Source organism: Amblyomma americanum, chromosome 1, assembly GCF_052857255.1.
Source record: "Amblyomma americanum isolate KBUSLIRL-KWMA chromosome 1, ASM5285725v1, whole genome shotgun sequence".
Lineage (NCBI taxonomy): Eukaryota > Metazoa > Arthropoda > Arachnida > Ixodida > Ixodidae > Amblyomma > Amblyomma americanum.
The window spans coordinates 64,261,900-64,288,845 of NC_135497.1; the positions used below are offsets into that span (position 1 = coordinate 64,261,900).

Sequence of the window (26,946 nt, forward strand, 5' to 3'; positions counted from 1 at the left end):
ATTATTTCAGGTGTGCCCTGCAGTGTAGCATGTCGAAGCTCTCTACAAGCGACTTTACGTTGCTTTAGGGCATTGGACACCTCTTTGTCCCACCATGCTTTAGGTCTATGTCTTCTGGAGTACTTCTGGATTGGCCGGCTAGCTTTTACTGCAGTTATTGCCTTTTTTACCCAGAGTTCAAAGTCTTCATATGATTGCACATCTACACCCTCCGCCTCGCTCTCCAGCATGCCACAATGTCGTCAATTTCTGTCGTCAAATCATTTCAATGTTCTGGGTGTGCCCTGTCAACATGTGTATGACCCTCCCTTCCAAATGACAGCACAAAGCTGTTGTGGTCGCTTCCAATGCTTTGGGAGCCTTCTTCATCTATCACCATCTCTTGAAGCTGAGGTAGAAAGGCATGTGCTATTAAGCAGTAGTCTATGCTGCTGGTCTTCTTGTGCATAGTCCAAGTTGTCTTCCCCCTACACTTGTCTGTGGTATTTACAACCACTATAAGTCTTGTCTTTGGGACCAGTCCAGAAGCAGTCTGCCCATTCTATCCGTCACACCATCTAGATCCAAGGTCCTTGCATGCGTTTTTCATTCCTTCATTCCACACTGAAAGCCCAGTAAGGGTGGTCGCCGTCTGGGGGAGACCGTATACTATGAAGCGGTGCTGTGGAGCCCGCTGCAACCACGTATCCAGGTGGCCTTTCACTTTCTGAAAGGCATCCTCCGCTGGCCAATCCTCCTTTCTTGCATCATTTATCCCAGCATGTAGTACCACCAGGGCCTCCTGCGCCTGCCAGACATCCGTTGCATCATTGAGGGCCTCACAGGCCTCTTGGAGGGTTGCGTCTGCCTCTGTCCTGATGTGTACTCTCTTGTGCCACATTGAAGCCTGTAGTATAGCGGGCTTCATACGGTAGGCGTTGTGATCCCCGTATAGGAAAACACTTTGGTCTTTCCTTTCCTGTCCATGTGGGCTCCCATGTTTCTCCCCTTTTTTTTGGTGTCTATACTCTGAGCCTCGTACTTTAGGTGTTTGGTGGCGCGGCTGCTGGATATACTTTGCTGTTGTTTGGGTACTTCCTCCTGTGACAGGTTGGGTAGTATCAGCTAAGCTCCTGGCCTCCTCCTCTTCACTTCCACTTGTGTTCTCTTTTCCACTTCTGCATGGCTCTGGTGCAGGCTGTCCTGGCATTTGCTCCTTTAGGGTGCCCACCGACTCCCCGGCCATTGGTTCGACAGCGGCTGGCTGCCGCACACGAGTTGTCCCCGAACACAGCTCGCTCAGTGTCTGCCTTAGTTCAACTACTTGTTCTTCCACAGCAGTCCTCTTTCTTCTCTCCGCCTCAAGCTCCGCCTTTAGGCCGTTTCTTTCCACCTCAATCGCGGTGAGTTCGGCGTCCAACCGCGCCTTGATGTTGGCGATCTCCAGCTTCCAGTTTTCCTTCTCTTTAGCCGCTTAGGTAGTGAGCTCATCCCGCAAAGCGTTCATCCTTATGCATTGGTGGCACTTGAAAGCAGGGTCTTCCCGAGCTTCGTGTACGGTGTCGTAGGGCTTGTCCTCCAAAACGAGCCACGATTTGCATGTCGTACACTGGACCTACTCCTTGATCGCAGAGTCTTCCTCAGTGGTCTCCTTCGTCTGGCCACGTTGCCTTATGGCAAAAAGGGTGGTGGCGGGAAAAAGGGGGTGTCGTTCACTCACTTCTGACAATCTTACTCCTAACTCATCGCGTCGCAGCGCTCACACACGAATTGTTGCACGCACATCCGCACCCCTACTCCTTTAGGAGCGGATCGGCAGTTCAAATTAGTCGCTAACGGACTTCAGCACACACGAAGGCACCGCGCACTAACAGTAGTAAACCGATTCACATCAAGGTCGCCTGCCCTTGTTCGCTGCAGACAAGCCCAATGTTGCCCATGCCCGTTCCCAACAAGTGCAATGTTGCCAAAACAGACGCTACAGCCAAGTTCAGTGTCGCCCACGGCCGTTCCCGACAAATGCAATGTTGTGCAGCTGTTGCCTGCTGTTGGAAACATGCGCTGAAGACGCCCCGCATCTGGCAGGCCCAAGTTGTATTGTAGTAACGCTAACCTGGCCTGCATTTGTGAGAATAGGTGAGTGTCATGGGCAGTGTGTAAAATTCCTGGCCTTTCACAATAAGCAAGCCAACATTCCTGCTGGCACTTTTGTTTCATTGTCGGTGATTTTTCTGCGTAATCGTCGCTTTGTTGAGTCTTTTCTCTTAGCGGGGCTGCTGTAATGTCCCTGCCGGAGTGGTTTTTGTATGATGTAGGTTTTCAGCGTATATTTTCGTGGTTTACTGCAAAAATTGTCACGACAGTCCATACTCATTTTGCCCATTTTTCGTCATGGGTTGTGGCACATTTTTTTCAAATTGCTGAATCGTCAAACGTTCATATCCATCTCACACCTCTCCTGAAAGCTGCGCGCGGTTACGGGTGACGTTGTCGCATGATTGATTTGGCGAAACTGAAATAAAGTAGCTGAAGTGACGAACTGTCAGGTAACCTAGAACATTGCATTGGGCTGTAAGATCATTTCCTTTAGACGCTGTTGCAAACAGTTTCATGATGGCATATACTTGCTGTCTTATCTTAACATTGGACACAGGAATGGAAAAATCCCACTAAGCACAACCTCCCCTAACTAAACTGTTCAGAGTTTAAACAGTAGTCATTATTAATATTGCGTCCACTGCTATGTGTCTAATCTGAGCTCGATGTGGCATCCACATATCTTCTGCAATCTGTGATCTGGTAGGTCTTAAACATAGGTGATAGTGCTTCTGAAAGTGCATGCTTCTCTCACTTAGAGACCTGCTTTCCATGCTTGGTTTATGTGCTTGCTCCTTTTCTCCAATGCATAATGACTCTTTTGATGTTGTGTAGTGAGCCCCCCTTTGATGGCTTGGAGTTTATCTAGTGTCCTCAGAATAAAAAAAAAGGTGGCTACTTCTCTGAACATCAATTTTTTTTTTTTAGAGTTACTTGCACCACCCCATAGGACATTACAGCAAGGAGTTAAAAATGTTGAAAAAGAAAATAGTCTACTCATTCAAACCATGGAAGAAAGCACCATTGGATAATGTATGAACAGTACTTGACACTAAGCTGTTCTACTCTAGGATAGGTAAAAAACAGAAGAATGGAAAACATCATCCTTTAAGGAAAGCTCTTTTACCTTTAAATGCTTCAATATGTAATTAAGTTGTTGGTTGAGTATATTTCTCACAGTCTACAGCAGTTTTAGCAAGTAAATATTGTAGAAAGATTTTTATCCAAGATTTTTCCCGTGGTCGTTCTGCTGCTGTTTCTATTACAGTTTGCGTTTGCTCTGTCATTCTGAGTTAGTCTTTAATTTCCCGGTGGAAATCAAGCAACACTGTTGTGAATTTTTTCAATTTACTTATAAGTGGCCATGTATGCAAGCCCCAACAAACACATCCATACTCAAGTATTGGTCAGAGTTGACTATCAGCTGTATTCTGAAATCACTTTGCAAATGACCGAATCTCTACTGTAATAAACCCGGAACTGATGGCTGCCTCGTTCCAAATGTAATTCACATGCTTAATCCAAGGCCTGAGATAAAAAGCACTGCTATACATAAATTTCTTGCTTGTTCTTAAAGTAATATGATTAACTCTGTACCTATCGAAGTGATTACAACACTTTCTTGTAAAGGTGATGTGAACAGTTTGCAAAGCTTTTAGCAAAGTAGGTGAATCATACACAATTTGTGAATTACACTGGAGGAATGTCATAAGGACCAAATACCTTGGCCTAATTAACATCTTGGAATAATATACCAATCCCGTTAACTCAAAATCTGACCTCCAGCATGCGGTCTAGCTTAGCAGGTGGTGTGAACCTAACAGTATGTGAGCAAGACGGCATACAGATGACAAATAACCTCTGCAAAGTTTTGTTTGACATACATTATTGTTTATTCAAAAACTTGTGCAGTTATGAGGTAAATTAGTAGAGGAGGAGGCCCCAAGTAGAAACTGTCGGGGGACCTCCTGTTGTTAATTGTATATATGACGCATATTAAACATATGGTAGATAGCAACTACATATCGGAAAACAGGTGCAGCAGGAATTAACAATCACAACAAAAAATTTGATTAAGCATGCTCAATTTTACAAACTCATTAAGGAACATGGCAAAAAGAGAACACAATACTATACAAAAGCACTCAAGCAATAAAAGCCATACACAATAAATACAGGGTTCATTGGCATGGCAAATGAAGGTAATTAAAAAGTACACACTTTTTTAAACCTTTTATGGAATGATGCTTCTGTACTAGATGATGTGATGAATGTTAGTAGAGAGTTGCAGACAGTGATTGCTGAGAATAATGAATAAAAATGAAACTCTAGAATATCATCACTTTTCAAGCCACGTATAGAGCTGTTGTCTGCACCAAAAAAAAAAAATCGGGCGTAGTGTACAGTATATCGTGCAGACTGTAAAACCATGTGCATGTGGGTGAAAGTGGAAACTTAGTTGAAAGGTTGAAACAACACCAGTATGATGTTGCAAACAAGAAAGCTTCGTCAAATGCACTCGCCAAAAATTCTTAAAGCAAGCAGCATCATATAGATTGAGCAACGCGTGCATTTTGAAAACAGAAAAGAATCTCCAGAGCCGTCTATATCTACAATCCTTAAGGATTCAGACAACCAAACACACTCTTAATCGCACTGACGGGGCACTTCCTAGTGCATACGCCCGCTGCCTAGGGCACATTTTTAAGCTTAAATAGCCAGCCTTTCACGTCTGTACCTGTTTGTGAACAAGGCTCCCGTGTGGGAGCCGAAACGCCATTTAAGAGTTCATTTTATTTTGGTCGGTGTTCTGCCTTCATGTATACCCCGAACCAGACGGGTTTCTGTCTAACCCTCGACTTCATCAACTTACGCCGGTCGTATGGCCAAAGAGCAATCACCGAAATCTGTCGATTTACTTCCGTGACTACTCGAGTGGCATCATTCAAAGGGCACTTGACCTTCAACATGACATGCAAGACACTTGGCCTCATTCCTCGGCCCCTCCGCCTCAACAGGCCCGTTGCAGCAAGTTTCGGCTACAGCATTGTCGCCAAGGCTGAACGACTTCTACTACAGGCAAGAATTTTGGATTGCAAACAAACGATTAGGAAACTAGAAACCAAAGCTTTCTTTGCACGGTGCCGGCTAGAGCACCAGTACTCGGCAGTATTCCCAAGCGTGCAGCTACATGCCAATTTTCAGGCCAAATTATCTGCTGCCAGAGCAGAACAGTCCCACGAAAACAAACTCAACAGGCTCACACATCAGGATAGGCCTGCACGCACCAACGTCACTTTGTCAACAGTCCACAACCTGTCCGCTTATAAGCCTGATCCTGCTCAAATGTCTGCACTCAACCTGGGCCTAAACTTCAATGTGGCACTGGCCCCAGACCGCAGAAAATATTGTATGCACGGTGGAGAACGCAATCAGCAAGGTGGAACCTTCCCGCCACGAAGAAGCACGTACTCGTGCACTCGGCGTTTCGAGGCTGGAAACGCTTCAGGCCTCCTCGACACTCTTCAGTTCAGTGCAATGCCATCAAGCAACTCCACGCTAATGCCGGTTTGGTCATTCTACCAGCTGACAAAGGAAATGCCACTGTTCTCGACAAGGTCTACTACTGTGCCAAAATGCTGGCCCTGCTGAATGACCGGAGCACTTACGTGTCTCAAGGAGGATCCAATGCCAAAGATACAGACACAGTTGCAAAAGCTTCTGTCGGACGTCTTTCGCTTTCTGCCACCCCAACATAAGTCTCTCTACTTAGCTCTACTATGTCACAATGACTCAGCACCGGCGTACTATGGCCTTCCTAAGGTACACAAAATTGATGTTCCAATGAGGCCTATCGCAGATTTTACCCATTCACCCCTCTACAAGCTCTCCGGCTTCCTGCACCGCATACTGGCTCTGCTCATTGGAAGAACCCCCACCAATGTGCCTCATTCTGCTGACTTTATATAAAAAGTTCAAAACGTGCATCTTGAGGACTGTGACATGATGGTCTCTTTTGATGTCAAGTCGCTCTTCACGAGTGTTCCAACTGACTTAGCAGTCGAGGTTTGCGCGGCGGCCCTGGAATCTGATGCTACTTCGCCTGGCAGGTCGCCAATCGATGTGCCAGATCTCAGGCGACTCCTGCGTTTCTGCCTGAGTAGCACATATTTTACTTTCGACCAGGTGTTTTACAAACAGGTTCACGGCGCAGCCATGGGTGCTTCAGTTTCTGTTACCGCTGCAAACCTAACAATGGAATAGCTGGAAAGCCGCACACTAGATTCATTCAGCCCACAGCCAAAGATTTTTGTGCGGTACATTGATGATTGCTTTGCTATTATCAACAAGGATGTTTTACTTTATTTTGCAGCACATCTTAACAGCATCGAAAGAGTCATCCAGTTGACAGTCGAAAAGGAAGAGGATGGACAGCTTCCGTTTTTGGATGTCTTAGTGAAACGAAGCCAATCCATGCTCTCATTCAAAGTGTACAGGGAGAGCACTCATACTGGCTGCTATCTTCACTTTCACTCCCTTCCCCCAGCCTCTCACAAAAGATCAGTGGTTGCCTCGCTTTTTCATCGAGCATACCGGATCTGCACAGAGCCAGAGGATGTGAAAGCCGACCATCGAAGTGTTCGCAAGGACCTCTCCGAATGTGGCTGCCCGTTGCCTTTCGTCAACGCTGTGGAACGCAAACTGCTGCAACCCCCACGATCTGACAGTAGCCCAGCCGCCAAAAAATGTGCACCTGTGCCATACATGCCCGGGATCAACGAAGCCTTGGCACGCATCTTGCGATCTTATGACTCTGAGGTGTCACACGTGCCGGCAAAAAAGTTGCGGCAAGCCCTCGTCAACGTAAAATACTGCCTGCCGAAAGAAAATTTTCCGGGCATAGTGTACACTATACCGTGCAGAGACTGTAACCATGTGTATGTGGGGGAAAGTGGAAACTTTGTTAAAAGGTTGAAACAAAACCAGCATGATGTTGCAAACAAGAAAGCGTCGTCAAATGCACTCGCCGAACATTCTGAAAGCCAGCAGCATGATGTAGATTGAAGCAATGCACGCATTTTAAAAACAGAAAAGAACCTCTAGAGCCGTCTATGCCTAGACTCCTTAATCATTCAGACAACCGAACACACTCTTAATCGCACTGACGGGGCACTTTCTAGTGCATACGCCTGCTGCCTAGGGCACATTTTCAAGCTTAAATAGCCAGCCTTACACATCTGCACCTGTTTGTGAACAAGGCTCTCGTGTGGGAGCTGGAACATCATTTAGGAGTTCATTTTATTTTGCCCGGTGTTCTGCCTTCTCCACGTACAGCCCCGACCAGACAGGTTTCCGTCCAACCCTCGACTTCATACAGCAAGCATATACTTTCTAGAGAGCCCAACAGGGGACCTAAACTCAAACGCCTGCATGTGTTAGTTCAAGCTCTAAGTCATCCTGTTAGTATTGCAGCCACGGCAAAAAAATGTGAAGTTGCTTCCGTGCATGTTGCACAAAGCATTATCTAACATTGTCTCTAATCCTAAGTTTCAGTGTACTTCAAAAATGCAGAAAGATGACACTGAGAAACTGCCAGAAAGCACATGTTAGGTCCAACAGGTTTGCAGCATAAGAATCCAGTTATCTAAAAGCTTCCTGCTATATTTTATTCCATTGCAAGGAAAGTAACTTCAAACACTCTGTGGACTGCAGCTACTAGCCTGCTAAATATACCTATTAACTGAAACAGGTGCTATCAGACTCCACAGCCTTGGCAAAAGAAGAATAGGAAACTGGAAAGGGGTAGGTAATGCAGGCAGCACTGCAGCAAAAACGCTTTTATAACCAAAGAGTAGACATGAAGGTTCATCGTGAGAGGCACTGAATGGAACTGTAAAGTGAGAGTGCGATTTATTTGTGTCCTAAGTCTGTGTACACAGTGCTGTATCAAAAATATCGTTACAATAGCATGCATATATTCTTAAAGACTGAATAGAAAATTCCTGTTGACAGTGTCAGCATGGAGCCTCTTGTTTTGTTTTGAGTTTCAGATTGCTAACTGTTTTAGGGCAAGGATAATATTGGGGAATGGAAGATGCTCTTAAAATGCACATTCACAATGTAGTCCAAAGTGTTTAAGGGAAACACTAGAGGCGAAGTGCATTTCAATTAGGCAGCAATTACTCGTGAGTTTCAACTTGATCGCAGTTATAGGGTTGCAGAGCAAAGCTAGACAGCTTTCTCAGAAGCTTTGCAGCTGGAGGAAAATTCGTCTTAGTCTTGGGATAAAACCAGGGACCACTGCTTGCTTGGGCAGTCACTCTACATTTAAGCTAACCAGGATGCCTAGCAGATGTCATGGTGAGGTCGAATTGATCAACAACCTGAAGCAAGAATGGTGTTAGTCTCTCTCTGAGTTGTTGATCAATTAGTTCTCTTTACCTAAATGGTTTGAAGCTTCTGACACCATGAGACACTAACTACGCAGGAAATAGTTCGGGATAGCCCTTCGCCTTTTGCTTCTGACAGCCAATGCAAAAGTTCTGGAGGCAGCATGGTCACATTGCATTAAGTGTATGTCTCTTCAGTCTTCTTTACGTGCTTGAAATTAATCCGGAGCCCTCCACTAAGGCGACCCTTGTAGCTGGCGGGTTGTTTTTGGATGTTAAACCCTACAATTTACAAATTTTACACGTGCGGTATGCAGGTGCCGTAGATGGGGCAGAGAGAAAGTCAAGAAGAGAGGCAATCCAGTGATTTTTACGCTGCTCAGAAGTCAAGTCGCATGTGTTGAGCGAAGGCACAGCGGATTCGAGGGCAGAGAGGCTGGCAAGCTCGGCCAGTAGTGGGGAGCGGGACAAGGCATCAGCATCATGGTGCTTGCAGCCCGAGCGATATACGGCACGTATGCTATATTCTTGTAGATGGAGAGCCCATCGAGCCATGGCAGGCAACCGGAGGGATCTTTTAGCGAAGAAAGCCAACATAGGGCATGGTGGTTGGTGACCACGTCAAAAGGACAACCATTATGATAAAGTCGAAACTTGCCAAGGGCCCAGACAATGGCCAAGCTAGGCCACCTTAGCCAAGCACTCTTTAGTATACTTCATACACTGTCTGGCGACTTACTAGCGAAGTGGAGCTGCAATAAACGTTTTTCCAAGAACTCTCGTCCCGCAAACTTTTGTGCCCGATAGTACATATGTGAATAGTGGCGTGTCGCGTCCGCGAAATATGCGGTGCGGCACTGCTGTATTCTTGTAAACGCGGCTTATCTCAGCCTGCAAGCTTTGCCCGTCCAATTGTGAAACGAGATATGACGCATCGAGAAAAGGGGTTGAGACTGCACAATTATAATAGCTTCGCCATATCTTCCATGTACCGCCATGAATGCTAGCACCTCCGTTCAGCCGCTGCTGTGGTTATTGTGCTCGGCTCCTGACCCGAAAGACGCGGGTTCGATCCCGCGGCGGCTGTCGCATTTCGATGGAGGCGTTAATGCTAGAGGCCCGTGTACTGTCTGATGGCAGTACACGCTATGGAACCGAAACCAATCTTGTTTCGGTTACGAGAGAGCATTTGATTCAAGAAAGAGTATCTAGACCTACGGTATACATATGTAGCTTGTAAATTTCTGCTTGAAATACTTTTGCCTGGCAGATCTGCCGCTGCCGTGATGCAGGCGCTGTCGCGACTCGGACAGGAAAAAAAATGATGCCGGTTTTAGGAATAACATTTTCACGCATCAAAATTGAGACTCAAGTTGGTGCAGCTGTAGGTCAACGCGCTTCGATCACAAAAAAAAAGTTGAAGTTGCCCTCCGAGTGCATTCTTTGCAGAGTTTCGGTTTTGATTTTACGGTTTGCAGTTTTGTCTAAAATCTGTACTTTCGTTATTTTTGCTGTCAGCTTTCATTGTTTTTATGGTGCTATTGTGGTGTCATTTCTTAATAATTCTGAGCCATGTTTCCAGCGCATTTTGTATCAGTTGCAGAAAAAGTTCATTTCGTAGGTAGCGTTGTAGCGCCATCTGCCTGGGACGGCCTGCCCATCGACATCAGCATCAACCTTCGTGCCGCGGGTCGTTTGTATCTGTGGCTGGATTGGGGCTGTTCTTGCGTTTGTTGTAACACTAAGTGCATTTTTAAGCGCAAGCAAAAAGTTATGCTGCAGTGTTCAAGTATGACACGTTGGAGCAAGTTCAGGCGAGCTCTCCGTGCTGCGCGGCTACCTACACGGCCTTCGTCAGTACTGTACTAATTTTTGGGAAAACAGCAGTTGAGGTACCATATGGTCACTTTTCTTTTCGGAGGCTTTTACTGCTGCGTAATCCTACCGGACAGGGTCGAGTTCATACCGCGTAAATGTATGTACCACCAGCAGCAAAAGTTATTGGGGTGCGTGTTCTCGGGGCAGAAAAGTTATTGTGGGGCTTCCTCGCGACCTAGTGCTTTAAAAATGCTACCAGCGTGTGGCGAATGCAAGTCCCCTCGTTCAGACACTTCGAGCGATTGGCTTACGTGGCGCTTGGCTACTGTGCCGGAGTTCCCGGGTTCGAACCCGACTGCGGCGGCCGCGTTATCGATGGAAGCCAAACGCAAAGGCGCCCGTGTGCTGTGCGATGTGAGTACACGTTAAACATCCCTTGGTGGTCGAAATTATTCCGGAGCCGTACACTACGGCACATCTTTCTTCCTTTCTTCTCTCAGTCCCTCCTTTACCCCTTCCCTTACGGCACGGTTCAGTTGTCCGACAAGATGCGAGACAGATACTGCGCCATTTCTTTTCCCCAAAAACCAATCTTCTTCTTCTTCCCCGTACACTCCCACCTCGTAAATTTTGCCTGCCGATAGTACCTCCGTGTGACGCGATTCGAAATTGATCACTTCAGGCCTGACCTGTTCAATTAAGCGAGTTCACACAGTTAATTTTCTTTGAAATACTGAGCGCAGTGTGCGAGCTCAGCCACTGTGACCCTGTATAGTAAACGGGTACCGCACAAGGGAGGGGGAGAATGGTAGGGTTTTAACGTAGTTAAACCGAGTATATGTGTGAAAGCACGTGTTTAGCCTGGTTGTCTCATGGTTTTGCTTTGCTAGGTCGTCGGCAGTTCTGGCGACGAGACTAGTTCTAGAGTAGTTGTTGATGGAAGACGACGACATGCAATGCACAGCGCGAGCGTGTGTTGCAGTTTAACGCGAACCGGGGTCGTCTGCGGCAGCAGCATGGTGCTCTCGTGCACAGGCCAGCGAAATTGATCTGCTCGCGCCTCCGCGGGTTCGAATCCCAGTCCCGGCAATATTTATTTTATTATGTTTGCCAAGGTCATCCTCAAGGTCAAGCTTCACACTAACTCTGTAAGCCAGTTAGACCTCATGAAGTAGTACTTTCACACTAAAATATTAGCCCTCCTGAGCCGAAATGACAGTGACAACGTTTACAATTGCTGTACAGTTGATGCCTTCATAACCGTATAAAGACACTCCATAAGCACATTTCTGACCAGTCCAGCTCGATTCAGCACCTCAAATGAGTGTGAACGCGGCTACCAGTTTAGTTTGACATAACTAGTGTTAACAGAGGTCATCAACATGCTTCAGCAAAGCATCTGTATTTGATAGCCTCTTCTCTCTCTTTTTTTCTTACTGTAAGTGTTGTTCACCACCACTGCCTGCTCATAATGACAACAGGTTAACATGTCTTGTATTTGGCAACAGCATGGCAAGACAGCATAATACATTTGTAGCGAAGTCTGCCAAACAAGTTGTGGTACTATGTATTGCTGAACTTGGCATCACCGTATGCTGATATTGTGAAATAACATTGAGTAGCAGTTAAGTCTTGGTGCGTTTTTCTCAGATCTATCTGCTGTAGGTCAAAGTTTGGGCACATGAGTGCAAAACAGATTTGTTGAAAATACTTTTCATGAAAACAGTTACTTATGGTACTGAGTACTATGTAACAAGAAAGTATCTGCTGAGACTATGTTAAACTTTTAAAAAATGTCTGAACAGTGAAAAGTAAATCAGTCATAGTGTCGTGGCACAGGGGTTCACTCGAACCCGGGCTCCGTTGGGTAACGGGTCCGAGCCTTCGGGTTGAAGAAATATGGAACTTCAAGCTTGGGAAAACGAAAAACAAACGGGTTTACTGGCACTTTTCAAGAAACTTGATTACATAATTTAGAAGGAAACAAAGAGCAAACAGTCAAGAATTAAAAGTTGATAGCGTCGAGCAACTGGGTGAGCCTTGTCGTCAGGGCCCAGAGCGATCGTTCGTACTCAGGACACTCGTTAAATACACTGAGGCTCCGCCGCTTTCACCACACGATTCACAGATCGGAAGAGTCGCCGCACATAGCACGCTGAGCCCTGTAGGAATGGGCAAGGAGGATACGGAGGTCTGTTGCTACTTCGTCCTCGGGAATGCGCTTCTGCCCACTTCCTTTCGTCATCTTGTCCATCGTTGGTCGCGTCTCACGGTCCGACATAGGGGAGCATGCGTGGGAGATTCCACGGGTAGTTTCCCCGAGACATCTTTTTTTTCTTTTTCGTAAGGTCAACGAGGGGTCAAACAACGTGCCCCCAGCAGGGTTGTAAAATTGAGAATAAGAAAAGGAGCATTACAAAAAAACCTGTGTTTGCTTATAAGAACAGATAACAGTGTCCCCAAAAATATCTGGGAGGAATGTATGCAAAAGGACGTAGCAAACATGTTTGAAGTTTTCTGCCAGCATCTCGCCTCCCCCCCCCCCCCCCCCCTTTCCAGAAAAAAAAAAAAACTTGAAGCATGTTATGAGTAATACAAGAATGGGTACAAGTGTTTAAGTTCATTCTAAATATAGATTTTTTAAAGTATTTGCAAGATACCAAGTTATCATGAGAAGTACTGATTATAGAATATTCAATCTGCGGTAGAAGCACCAAAAGATATTGACAGAAGAACTAGGGGGCTGTGCTGATCCTGTGCCATTGTCTTGTGGTGCTGCTGTTGCCATGGTATACCAACAACTCACCAGTGTACGGTTCTCCTCTGTTGTATGTTAACTATGTGCTTGTTTGACACAGAGTATTCCATGGCCACTTTTGTTAAATCCTATCATCCAGAAATCTTTAGTCACAGTCTTGATCTTGTGCTGCACTGCTATCTTCTGTTTTGTCAGCCTCAAAGGTTTGCAGAATGTGGCTGTGTAGGAAAAACTTCATTGGTGTGCTGGTGCCTTGTGTACCAATTGCCTGGCATTATGCCAGTGAATGGAGCGTGCATGTTCCCTCATGATTGCCTTGGAAATGTTGCTATGGGTTATGGCGCATGTATATGGGTTTTTCTGCGCACCCAAATTTCGTTGACTTTTGTCAGGATCATACATGTCAGAAGGGCTGGTAGTTATTATATCAGAGCAGTGTGAATGTGAAAAAACATACTGCAGTGGGTAAATGAAAACTAAAAAGACTGGTACGATGTAAAGCTGCTCAAACCGCTCACCAGTTCTTGAAAAAGTGAACATATCACCTCTAAATTAAAGTTTCTGTTTGGGCGAGTTGGTAATGATCCATTTGCTTCAGTGGTTGTGTTGCATGTCTTCCTTTCATGTGTCCTGTCTTCCCGCACTCTTTAACAATGACATCACTACTACGCTTCACAGTTTTTTACCTAATGTGTTTGTCTTGGGTGGCTTCCAAAAATTGCTCAAGCTTGCAGATCTGCAATGTCAACAGGCCGGCATATCAAGGTCCACAGAATGTTAAATTATAGAATAACTTGGACGGTGAGCTGCGTGCATTGCTAAATAATCAATTTCAAAAAGAACTGCCTAACTATGTTATTGACATTGTTGTAATCAAAAGCTGTGTAGCCCACCCCTGTTACGCCTCTAAAAGAAGAGACAGCAGTGTGTGTAAATAAATAAAAAAATACTCGAATGCTTCCTTCCCAAAAAATTGATGCCATGCAATGACACCATTTTTTAGACATCAACTGATAATCCTTATCGCATGCTTTGTAGCATTTCCAGCCTTTGTAGCGTTTCCAGCAGTCAGCCTGTCTGTAAAGGTGTTTTTTGTTATTGTTTCGGCGATGTAGGTGCCGAATGGGCTCGGCAGCACTGCAACGATGTCCACGTACGCTCACCTGCGTCGCCTTTTTGTCGTGCAGGTGCTGGCGCTCGTGCCTTTCAGTCCGCCGGCTGGTGCTTGTGCTGACGCGAGCTGGGCCATCGGCAACACCCTCCTGCCGGTACCATCGCCATATCATCCGTGGAGCAACAACGCCTGGTTGTGCATCCCGGCCGGACCCTAGTCGGCTGGATCACTAGGATCGACCCAGTGCCATCTACGCCCTCCCTCAAGTAGGCCTACCTTGGAATACTGCCCAAACGCCAGCTTTGGTTCCTGTCTGAGTACAGCGCATGTGCCACTCTACCCACCCAACCTCCCCCCAACGATGATAGCCAGCATGTCTACGTCACCGCAGCGTCCACACTACTTAAGGACAGCACCAACGCCGAATGCGCTTAATGGGCTCGGCAGCACTGCAACGATGTCCACGTACGCTCACCTGCGTCGCCTTTTTGTCATCTAGGTAAACTATGAACACTCATTATTTGCGCGGCGTACCCGTTATGCGGCATTGCTAGTGCTGCCGAGCCCTCAGTGTTGTGTCGCGACTGCCTTTGAATGCCTCGGTGTCATCCGCCAACTGCTGATTTTGGCGGGTGATGTTGAATTAAACCCCGGTCCCAACACCCGCGGTGCTGCTCCGCAAGATTCTTCCGACATAATGGAAGCTTTGAATGAACTTCAATCTGGACAGGCATCTTTGCTGGCCGAAATGAAAACAATTCGCAGCACGTTAACCCAAAATGACAAAGCGCTAGGTGAAAAAAGAAGCAGACTATCTAAAATTGAAAAAGATTGCGAATCATTTGGCGCCATAAAGGATGATATAAGCGAAGTTCGGGAGCTTCGCCATTCGTCCCACCTCTCTGCCGCGTCTCCAAACCTTGGCGAGTCACGGAGGATAAACAGATGACTGCGTTGCCGAAGGTAAGGCCTGGCACCGCCACCGCCTTCCATAACGATCGGGTGACTTCAAAACGTTTGAAAGCCCATAAGGCGCGTGAGCTCAGGAAAGCCCGTCGTCTGATGGCCTTCGTCCGGAGTTGCTTCTCGAAATCCTGTACATAGTTGCGGCCCGCCGAGATTTCTATTCCCAGGTATCTGTAGGACGGCAACCAAAGGACACTGTTGTTCTGAAGATGCAGGGGTAGGGTCTCTTGTCCACTGTCCTCGGACGCCTCCGGCGGGAACCTGACTGCTGCAGACTTTGTGGCGTTGAAATGGAGCCCGAGGCCATCGCCCTCAGATGAGCATATGTCTAGGAGGCTCTGGAGATCTCCCGTGTTGTCCGCAAGCAGTACTATATCGTCTGCGTACAGGAGGGCTGGTAGCCTGTGAGTACGAGTGGCGCCATCCTCCATGTAGGTGAGGCTGAACCCAACTCCGCTCTCCAAAAGGCGCTGCTCCATCCCCAAGATAAACAACATGAACAGGATCGGCGACATAGGGCAGTCCTGACGCAATCCCCTAGACATGCTGATTGGCCTGGTGATTGAGGCCCCCCAGTGAATCACAGCCTGGGTTTCAGTGTATAAAGCCTTCACCAAGTGTAGTAGCGGTTCTGGGATAGCCTGTGCCTCCAGGACCTCCCACAGTTGATTGTGCTCCACTGAGTCGTATGCCTGGGCTATATCCAGAAAGCCCAGTACCAGCTCTCGCTTCTCTTTGGTGGCGATCTCAATTGAAGATGTCACAACGAAAAGGTTGTCTTCCAGTCGGCAATAGGGTCGAAAGCCATTTTGCAGTTCGCCCAGAATTTGAGCACCTTCCGCCCATCTCTGTATGCGAGCTTGCAGAATGTGGCAAAACAAGCGATACAAAGCAGATGTTACCGCAGTGGGTCTATAGCTTTTCAAGAGGGCCTTGTCTCCTCCTCTCTTTAGTACCAGCCGTATCCTTGAGCACCGCCACCCTGGTGGAGCAGTGCCTGTGGTCATTACATCGTTCAAGGCGTCCCTGAGCTGTTCCCGTGTTCTTTTTTCCATCTTTTTTATTAGTAACGGTGGTATGCCATCCAGCCCTGCTGCCAAACTTCCCGCCATGTGTCGCAGTGCTCGCTTCAGCTCCCCCTCTGTGACTGTGTCACATCCCGATCCGGCAGGTGGGCTTGCGGGTGGTAGTGCTGCACTATCCTGGCCTATCAGGGATTGGAACTGGTGGGCCATATGTGTTTCAATGTAGCCCAGGCAGGCTGCTTCCACGTACTCCTCCCCTGTGGTTGGTTCTCGCAGGGTCACTGTGCCAGCTTTAGCCACAGGCTGAAGTGTCTGGATATATCGCCAGAATTTCGCTGGGCCATCTCTGCCAGCTGATTTGATTTCATGGAGGAGCTTTCTGTTAACTGCCAGCATCTTCTGTTGTACCAAAGCGGCCATATGCTTTTTCGCTTCAATGTATGCCTCCCACAGCCTATTTATTATTTCAGGTGTGCCCTGCAGTGTAGCATGTCGAAGCTCTCTACAAGCGACTTTACGTTGCTTTAGGGCATTGGACACCTCTTTGTCCCACCATGCTTTAGGTCTGTCTTCTGGAGTACTTCTGGATTGGCCGGCTAGCTTTTACTGCAGTTATTGCCTTTTTTACCCAGAGTTCAAAGTCTTCATATGATTGCACATCTACACCCTCCGCCTCGCTCTCCAGCATGCCACAATGTCGTCAATTTCTGTCGTCAAATCATTTCAATGTTCTGGGTGTGCCCTGTCAACATGTGTATGACCCTCCCTTCCAAATGACAGCACAAAGCTGTTGTGGTCGCTTCCAATGCTTTGGGAGCCTTCTTCATCTATCACCATCTCTTGAAGCTGAGGTAGAAAGGCATGTGCTATTAAGCAGTAGTCTATGCTGCTGGTCTTCTTGTGCATAGTCCAAGTTGTCTTCCCCCTACACTTGTCTGTGGTATTTACAACCACTATAAGTCTTGTCTTTGGGACCAGTCCAGAAGCAGTCTGCCCATTCTATCCGTCACACCATCTAGATCCAAGGTCCTTGCATGCGTTTTTCATTCCTTCATTCCACACTGAAAGCCCAGTAAGGGTGGTCGCCGTCTGGGGGAGACCGTATACTATGAAGCGGTGCTGTGGAGCCCGCTGCAACCACGTATCCAGGTGGCCTTTCACTTTCTGAAAGGCATCCTCCGCTGGCCAATCCTCCTTTCTTGCATCATTTATCCCAGCATGTAGTACCACCAGGGCCTCCTGCGCCTGCCAGACATCCGTTGCATCATTGAGGGCCTCACAGGCCTCTTGGAGGGTTGCGTCTGCCTCTGTCCTGATGTGTACTCTCTTGTGCCACATTGAAGCCTGTAGTATAGCGGGCTTCATACGGTAGGCGTTGTGATCCCCGTATAGGAAAACACTTTGGTCTTTCCTTTCCTGTCCATGTGGGCTCCCATGTTTCTCCCCTTTTTTTTGGTGTCTATACTCTGAGCCTCGTACTTTAGGTGTTTGGTGGCGCGGCTGCTGGATATACTTTGCTGTTGTTTGGGTACTTCCTCCTGTGACAGGTTGGGTAGTATCAGCTAAGCTCCTGGCCTCCTCCTCTTCACTTCCACTTGTGTTCTCTTTTCCACTTCTGCATGGCTCTGGTGCAGGCTGTCCTGGCATTTGCTCCTTTAGGGTGCCCACCGACTCCCCGGCCATTGGTTCGACAGCGGCTGGCTGCCGCACACGAGTTGTCCCCGAACACAGCTCGCTCAGTGTCTGCCTTAGTTCAACTACTTGTTCTTCCACAGCAGTCCTCTTTCTTCTCTCCGCCTCAAGCTCCGCCTTTAGGCCGTTTCTTTCCACCTCAATCGCGGTGAGTTCGGCGTCCAACCGCGCCTTGATGTTGGCGATCTCCAGCTTCCAGTTTTCCTTCTCTTTAGCCGCTTAGGTAGTGAGCTCATCCCGCAAAGCGTTCATCCTTATGCATTGGTGGCACTTGAAAGCAGGGTCTTCCCGAGCTTCGTGTACGGTGTCGTAGGGCTTGTCCTCCAAAACGAGCCACGATTTGCATGTCGTACACTGGACCTACTCCTTGATCGCAGAGTCTTCCTCAGTGGTCTCCTTCGTCTGGCCACGTTGCCTTATGGCAAAAAGGGTGGTGGCGGGAAAAAGGGGGTGTCGTTCACTCACTTCTGACAATCTTACTCCTAACTCATCGCGTCGCAGCGCTCACACACGAATTGTTGCACGCACATCCGCACCCCTACTCCTTTAGGAGCGGATCGGCAGTTCAAATTAGTCGCTAACGGACTTCAGCACACACGAAGGCACCGCGCACTAACAGTAGTAAACCGATTCACATCAAGGTCGCCTGCCCTTGTTCGCTGCAGACAAGCCCAATGTTGCCCATGCCCGTTCCCAACAAGTGCAATGTTGCCAAAACAGACGCTACAGCCAAGTTCAGTGTCGCCCACGGCCGTTCCCGACAAATGCAATGTTGTGCAGCTGTTGCCTGCTGTTGGAAACATGCGCTGAAGACGCCCCGCATCTGGCAGGCCCAAGTTGTATTGTAGTAACGCTAACCTGGCCTGCATTTGTGAGAATAGGTGAGTGTCATGGGCAGTGTGTAAAATTCCTGGCCTTTCACAATAAGCAAGCCAACATTCCTGCTGGCACTTTTGTTTCATTGTCGGTGATTTTTCTGCGTAATCGTCGCTTTGTTGAGTCTTTTCTCTTAGCGGGGCTGCTGTAATGTCCCTGCCGGAGTGGTTTTTGTATGATGTAGGTTTTCAGCGTATATTTTCGTGGTTTACTGCAAAAATTGTCACGACAGTCCATACTCATTTTGCCCATTTTTCGTCATGGGTTGTGGCACATTTTTTTCAAATTGCTGAATCGTCAAACGTTCATATCCATCTCACACCTCTCCTGAAAGCTGCGCGCGGTTACGGGTGACGTTGTCGCATGATTGATTTGGCGAAACTGAAATAAAGTAGCTGAAGTGACGAACTGTCAGGTAACCTAGAACATTGCATTGGGCTGTAAGATCATTTCCTTTAGACGCTGTTGCAAACAGTTTCATGATGGCATATACTTGCTGTCTTATCTTAACATTGGACACAGGAATGGAAAAATCCCACTAAGCACAACCTCCCCTAACTAAACTGTTCAGAGTTTAAACAGTAGTCATTATTAATATTGCGTCCACTGCTATGTGTCTAATCTGAGCTCGATGTGGCATCCACATATCTTCTGCAATCTGTGATCTGGTAGGTCTTAAACATAGGTGATAGTGCTTCTGAAAGTGCATGCTTCTCTCACTTAGAGACCTGCTTTCCATGCTTGGTTTATGTGCTTGCTCCTTTTCTCCAATGCATAATGACTCTTTTGATGTTGTGTAGTGAGCCCCCCTTTGATGGCTTGGAGTTTATCTAGTGTCCTCAGAATAAAAAAAAAGGTGGCTACTTCTCTGAACATCAATTTTTTTTTTTAGAGTTACTTGCACCACCCCAAAGGACATTACAGCAAGGAGTTAAAAATGTTGAAAAAGAAAATAGTCTACTCATTCAAACCATGGAAGAAAGCACCATTGGATAATGTATGAACAGTACTTGACACTAAGCTGTTCTACTCTAGGATAGGTAAAAAACAGAAGAATGGAAAACATCATCCTTTAAGGAAAGCTCTTTTACCTTTAAATGCTTCAATATGTAATTAAGTTGTTGGTTGAGTATATTTCTCACAGTCTACAGCAGTTTTAGCAAGTAAATATTGTAGAAAGATTTTTATCCAAGATTTTTCCCGTGGTCGTTCTGCTGCTGTTTCTATTACAGTTTGCGTTTGCTCTGTCATTCTGAGTTAGTCTTTAATTTCCCGGTGGAAATCAAGCAACACTGTTGTGAATTTTTTCAATTTACTTATAAGTGGCCATGTATGCAAGCCCCAACAAACACATCCATACTCAAGTATTGGTCAGAGTTGACTATCAGCTGTATTCTGAAATCACTTTGCAAATGACCGAATCTCTACTGTAATAAACCCGGAACTGATGGCTGCCTCGTTCCAAATGTAATTCACATGCTTAATCCAAGGCCTGAGATAAAAAGCACTGCTATACATAAATTTCTTGCTTGTTCTTAAAGTAATATGATTAACTCTGTACCTATCGAAGTGATTACAACACTTTCTTGTAAAGGTGATGTGAACAGTTTGCAAAGCTTTTAGCAAAGTAGGTGAATCATACACAATTTGTGAATTACACTGGAGGAATGTCATAAGGACCAAATACCTTGGCCTAATTAACATCTTGGAATAATATACCAATCCCGTTAACTCAAAATCTGACCTCCAGCATGCGGTCTAGCTTAGCAGGTGGTGTGAACCTAACAGTATGTGAGCAAGACGGCATACAGATGACAAATAACCTCTGCAAAGTTTTGTTTGACATACATTATTGTTTATTCAAAAACTTGTGCAGTTATGAGGTAAATTAGTAGAGGAGGAGGCCCCAAGTAGAAACTGTCGGGGGACCTCCTGTTGTTAATTGTATATATGACGCATATTAAACATATGGTAGATAGCAACTACATATCGGAAAACAGGTGCAGCAGGAATTAACAATCACAACAAAAAATTTGATTAAGCATGCTCAATTTTACAAACTCATTAAGGAACATGGCAAAAAGAGAACACAATACTATACAAAAGCACTCAAGCAATAAAAGCCATACACAATAAATACAGGGTTCATTGGCATGGCAAATGAAGGTAATTAAAAAGTACACACTTTTTTAAACCTTTTATGGAATGATGCTTCTGTACTAGATGATGTGATGAATGTTAGTAGAGAGTTGCAGACAGTGATTGCTGAGAATAATGAATAAAAATGAAACTCTAGAATATCATCACTTTTCAAGCCACGTATAGAGCTGTTGTCTGCACCAAAAAAAAAAAATCGGGCGTAGTGTACAGTATATCGTGCAGACTGTAAAACCATGTGCATGTGGGTGAAAGTGGAAACTTAGTTGAAAGGTTGAAACAACACCAGTATGATGTTGCAAACAAGAAAGCTTCGTCAAATGCACTCGCCAAAAATTCTTAAAGCAAGCAGCATCATATAGATTGAGCAACGCGTGCATTTTGAAAACAGAAAAGAATCTCCAGAGCCGTCTATATCTACAATCCTTAAGGATTCAGACAACCAAACACACTCTTAATCGCACTGACGGGGCACTTCCTAGTGCATACGCCCGCTGCCTAGGGCACATTTTTAAGCTTAAATAGCCAGCCTTTCACGTCTGTACCTGTTTGTGAACAAGGCTCCCGTGTGGGAGCCGAAACGCCATTTAAGAGTTCATTTTATTTTGGTCGGTGTTCTGCCTTCATGTATACCCCGAACCAGACGGGTTTCTGTCTAACCCTCGACTTCATCAACTTACGCCGGTCGTATGGCCAAAGAGCAATCACCGAAATCTGTCGATTTACTTCCGTGACTACTCGAGTGGCATCATTCAAAGGGCACTTGACCTTCAACATGACATGCAAGACACTTGGCCTCATTCCTCGGCCCCTCCGCCTCAACAGGCCCGTTGCAGCAAGTTTCGGCTACAGCATTGTCGCCAAGGCTGAACGACTTCTACTACAGGCAAGAATTTTGGATTGCAAACAAACGATTAGGAAACTAGAAACCAAAGCTTTCTTTGCACGGTGCCGGCTAGAGCACCAGTACTCGGCAGTATTCCCAAGCGTGCAGCTACATGCCAATTTTCAGGCCAAATTATCTGCTGCCAGAGCAGAACAGTCCCACGAAAACAAACTCAACAGGCTCACACATCAGGATAGGCCTGCACGCACCAACGTCACTTTGTCAACAGTCCACAACCTGTCCGCTTATAAGCCTGATCCTGCTCAAATGTCTGCACTCAACCTGGGCCTAAACTTCAATGTGGCACTGGCCCCAGACCGCAGAAAATATTGTATGCACGGTGGAGAACGCAATCAGCAAGGTGGAACCTTCCCGCCACGAAGAAGCACGTACTCGTGCACTCGGCGTTTCGAGGCTGGAAACGCTTCAGGCCTCCTCGACACTCTTCAGTTCAGTGCAATGCCATCAAGCAACTCCACGCTAATGCCGGTTTGGTCATTCTACCAGCTGACAAAGGAAATGCCACTGTTCTCGACAAGGTCTACTACTGTGCCAAAATGCTGGCCCTGCTGAATGACCGGAGCACTTACGTGTCTCAAGGAGGATCCAATGCCAAAGATACAGACACAGTTGCAAAAGCTTCTGTCGGACGTCTTTCGCGTGCTGCCACCCCAACATAAGTCTCTCTACTTAGCTCTACTATGTCACAATGGCTCAGCACCGGCGTACTATGGCCTTCCTAAGGTACACAAAACCGATGTTCCAATGAGGCCTATCGCAGATTTTACCCATTCACCCCTCTACAAGCTCTCCGGCTTCCTGCACCGCATACTGGCTCCGCTCATTGGAAGAACCCCCACCAATGTGCCTCATTCTGCTGACTTTATATAAAAAGTTCAAAACGTGCATCTTGAGGACTGTGACATGATGGTCTCTTTTGATGTCAAGTCGCTCTTCACGAGTGTTCCAACTGACTTAGCAGTCGAGGTTTGCGCGGCGGCCCTGGAATCTGATGCTACTTCGCCTGGCAGGTCGCCAATCGATGTGCCAGATCTCAGGCGACTCCTGCGTTTCTGCCTGAGTAGCACATATTTTACTTTCGACCAGGTGTTTTACAAACAGGTTCACGGCGCAGCCATGGGTGCTTCAGTTTCTGTTACCGCTGCAAACCTAACAATGGAATAGCTGGAAAGCCGCACACTAGATTCATTCAGCCCACAGCCAAAGATTTTTGTGTGGTACATTGATGATTGCTTTGCTATTATCAACAAGGATGTTTTACTTTATTTTGCAGCACATCTTAACAGCATCGAAAGAGTCGTCCAGTTGACAGTCGAAAAGGAAGAGGATGGACAGCTTCCGTTTTTGGATGTCTTAGTGAAACGAAGCCAATCCATGCTCTCATTCAAAGTGTACAGGGAGAGCACTCATACTGGCTGCTATCTTCACTTTCACTCCCTTCCCCCAGCCTCTCACAAAAGATCAGTGGTTGCCTCGCTTTTTCATCGAGCATACCGGATCTGCACAGAGCCAGAGGATGTGAAAGCCGACCATCGAAGTGTTCGCAAGGACCTCTCCGAATGTGGCTGCCCGTTGCCTTTCGTCAACGCTGTGGAACGCAAACTGCTGCAACCCCCACGATCTGACAGTAGCCCAGCCGCCAAAAAATGTGCACCTGTGCCATACATGCCCGGGATCAACGAAGCCTTGGCACGCATCTTGCGATCTTATGACTCTGAGGTGTCACACGTGCCGGCAAAAAAGTTGCGGCAAGCCCTCGTCAACGTAAAATACTGCCTGCCGAAAGAAAATTTTCCGGGCATAGTGTACACTATACCGTGCAGAGACTGTAACCATGTGTATGTGGGGGAAAGTGGAAACTTTGTTAAAAGGTTGAAACAAAACCAGCATGATGTTGCAAACAAGAAAGCGTCGTCAAATGCACTCGCCGAACATTCTGAAAGCCAGCAGCATGATGTAGATTGAAGCAATGCACGCATTTTAAAAACAGAAAAGAACCTCTAGAGCCGTCTATGCCTAGACTCCTTAATCATTCAGACAACCGAACACACTCTTAATCGCACTGACGGGGCACTTTCTAGTGCATACGCCTGCTGCCTAGGGCACATTTTCAAGCTTAAATAGCCAGCCTTACACATCTGCACCTGTTTGTGAACAAGGCTCTCGTGTGGGAGCTGGAACATCATTTAGGAGTTCATTTTATTTTGCCCGGTGTTCTGCCTTCTCCACGTACAGCCCCGACCAGACAGGTTTCCGTCCAACCCTCGACTTCATACAGCAAGCATATACTTTCTAGAGAGCCCAACAGGGGACCTAAACTCAAACGCCTGCATGTGTTAGTTCAAGCTCTAAGTCATCCTGTTAGTATTGCAGCCACGGCAAAAAAATGTGAAGTTGCTTCCGTGCATGTTGCACAAAGCATTATCTAACATTGTCTCTAATCCTAAGTTTCAGTGTACTTCAAAAATGCAGAAAGATGACACTGAGAAACTGCCAGAAAGCACATGTTAGGTCCAACAGGTTTGCAGCATAAGAATCCAGTTATCTAAAAGCTTCCTGCTATATTTTATTCCATTGCAAGGAAAGTAACTTCAAACACTCTGTGGACTGCAGCTACTAGCCTGCTAAATATACCTATTAACTGAAACAGGTGCTATCAGACTCCACAGCCTTGGCAAAAGAAGAATAGGAAACTGGAAAGGGGTAGGTAATGCAGGCAGCACTGCAGCAAAAACGCTTTTATAACCAAAGAGTAGACATGAAGGTTCATCGTGAGAGGCACTGAATGGAACTGTAAAGTGAGAGTGCGATTTATTTGTGTCCTAAGTCTGTGTACACAGTGCTGTATCAAAAATATCGTTACAATAGCATGCATATATTCTTAAAGACTGAATAGAAAATTCCTGTTGACAGTGTCAGCATGGAGCCTCTTGTTTTGTTTTGAGTTTCAGATTGCTAACTGTTTTAGGGCAAGGATAATATTGGGGAATGGAAGATGCTCTTAAAATGCACATTCACAATGTAGTCCAAAGTGTTTAAGGGAAACACTAGAGGCGAAGTGCATTTCAATTAGGCAGCAATTACTCGTGAGTTTCAACTTGATCGCAGTTATAGGGTTGCAGAGCAAAGCTAGACAGCTTTCTCAGAAGCTTTGCAGCTGGAGGAAAATTCGTCTTAGTCTTGGGATAAAACCAGGGACCACTGCTTGCTTGGGCAGTCACTCTACATTTAAGCTAACCAGGATGCCTAGCAGATGTCATGGTGAGGTCGAATTGATCAACAACCTGAAGCAAGAATGGTGTTAGTCTCTCTCTGAGTTGTTGATCAATTAGTTCTCTTTACCTAAATGGTTTGAAGCTTCTGACACCATGAGACACTAACTACGCAGGAAATAGTTCGGGATAGCCCTTCGCCTTTTGCTTCTGACAGCCTATGCAAAAGTTCTGGAGGCAGCATGGTCACATTGCATTAAGTGTATGTCTCTTCAGTCTTCTTTACGTGCTTGAAATTAATCCGGAGCCCTCCACTAAGGCGACCCTTGTAGCTGGCGGGTTGTTTTTGGATGTTAAACCCTACAATTTACAAATTTTACACGTGCGGTATGCAGGTGCCGTAGATGGGGCAGAGAGAAAGTCAAGAAGAGAGGCAATCCAGTGATTTTTACGCTGCTCAGAAGTCAAGTCGCATGTGTTGAGCGAAGGCACAGCGGATTCGAGGGCAGAGAGGCTGGCAAGCTCGGCCAGTAGTGGGGAGCGGGACAAGGCATCAGCATCATGGTGCTTGCAGCCCGAGCGATATACGGCACGTATGCTATATTCTTGTAGATGGAGAGCCCATCGAGCCATGGCAGGCAACCGGAGGGATCTTTTAGCGAAGAAAGCCAACATAGGGCATGGTGGTTGGTGACCACGTCAAAAGGACAACCATTATGATAAAGTCGAAACTTGCCAAGGGCCCAGACAATGGCCAAGCTAGGCCACCTTAGCCAAGCACTCTTTAGTATACTTCATACACTGTCTGGCGACTTACTAGCGAAGTGGAGCTGCAATAAACGTTTTTCCAAGAACTCTCGTCCCGCAAACTTTTGTGCCCGATAGTACATATGTGAATAGTGGCGTGTCGCGTCCGCGAAATATGCGGTGCGGCACTGCTGTATTCTTGTAAACGCGGCTTATCTCAGCCTGCAATCTTTGCCCGTCCAATTGTGAAACGAGATATGACGCATCGAGAAAAGGGGTTGAGACTGCACAATTATAATAGCTTCGCCATATCTTCCATGTACCGCCATGAATGCTAGCACCTCCGTTCAGCCGCTGCTGTGGTTATTGTGCTCGGCTCCTGACCCGAAAGACGCGGGTTCGATCCCGCGGCGGCTGTCGCATTTCGATGGAGGCGTTAATGCTAGAGGCCCGTGTACTGTCTGATGGCAGTACACGCTATGGAACCGAAACCAATCTTGTTTCGGTTACGAGAGAGCATTTGATTCAAGAAAGAGTATCTAGACCTACGGTATACATATGTAGCTTGTAAATTTCTGCTTGAAATACTTTTGCCTGGCAGATCTGCCGCTGCCGTGATGCAGGCGCTGTCGCGACTCGGACAGGAAAAAAAATGATGCCGGTTTTAGGAATAACATTTTCACGCATCAAAATTGAGACTCAAGTTGCTGCAGCTGTAGGTCAACGCGCTTCGATCACAAAAAAAAAGTTGAAGTTGCCCTCCGAGTGCATTCTTTGCAGAGTTTCGGTTTTGATTTTACGGTTTGCAGTTTTGTCTAAAATCTGTACTTTCGTTATTTTTGCTGTCAGCTTTCATTGTTTTTATGGTGCTATTGTGGTGTCATTTCTTAATAATTCTGAGCCATGTTTCCAGCGCATTTTGTATCAGTTGCAGAAAAAGTTCATTTCGTAGGTAGCGTTGTAGCGCCATCTGCCTGGGACGGCCTGCCCATCGACATCAGCATCAACCTTCGTGCCGCGGGTCGTTTGTATCTGTGGCTGGATTGGGGCTGTTCTTGCGTTTGTTGTAACACTAAGTGCATTTTTAAGCGCAAGCAAAAAGTTATGCTGCAGTGTTCAAGTATGACACGTTGGAGCAAGTTCAGGCGAGCTCTCCGTGCTGCGCGGCTACCTACACGGCCTTCGTCAGTACTGTACTAATTTTTGGGA

The 26,946-nt window shown here is 46.5% G+C and overlaps 2 protein-coding genes across 12 annotated transcripts in view; both read left to right on the forward strand.

The window, feature by feature from the left end:
- LOC144112913 (uncharacterized) overlaps positions 1–26,946 on the forward strand; it is a 194,258-nt gene that overhangs the window by 74,452 nt on the left and 92,860 nt on the right. For 10 of the 11 annotated variants that reach the window (XR_013310548.1, XR_013310545.1, XR_013310542.1 and 7 more), the window contains one exon: positions 14,229–14,654. The gene's annotated coding sequence lies outside the window, so the exon portion shown is untranslated. The remainder of the gene's footprint in view (positions 1–14,228; positions 14,655–26,946) is intronic. The other variant, XR_013310543.1, reaches the window with a different exon arrangement.
- Positions 18,050–26,260, forward strand: LOC144112918 (uncharacterized). The gene is made up of 2 exons (XM_077645744.1): positions 18,050–18,719; positions 23,052–26,260. The coding sequence occupies exons 1-2, from the start codon at positions 18,608–18,610 to the stop codon at positions 23,741–23,743; spliced, it is 804 nt and encodes a 267-aa protein (XP_077501870.1). The 5' UTR covers positions 18,050–18,607; the 3' UTR covers positions 23,744–26,260.

What these genes read in the sequence shown, in the direction of transcription:
- LOC144112918 (XM_077645744.1), top strand. Translation starts at nt 18,608, where the DNA reads ATGTTGTGCAGCTGTTGCCTGCTGTTGGAAACATGCGCTGAAGACGCC. An exon ending in GCCTGCATTTGTGAGAATAG is followed by an intron (nt 18,720 to 23,051) that starts GTGAGTGTCATG and finishes TTTATTTTGCAG; the next exon opens with CACATCTTAACAGCATCGAA.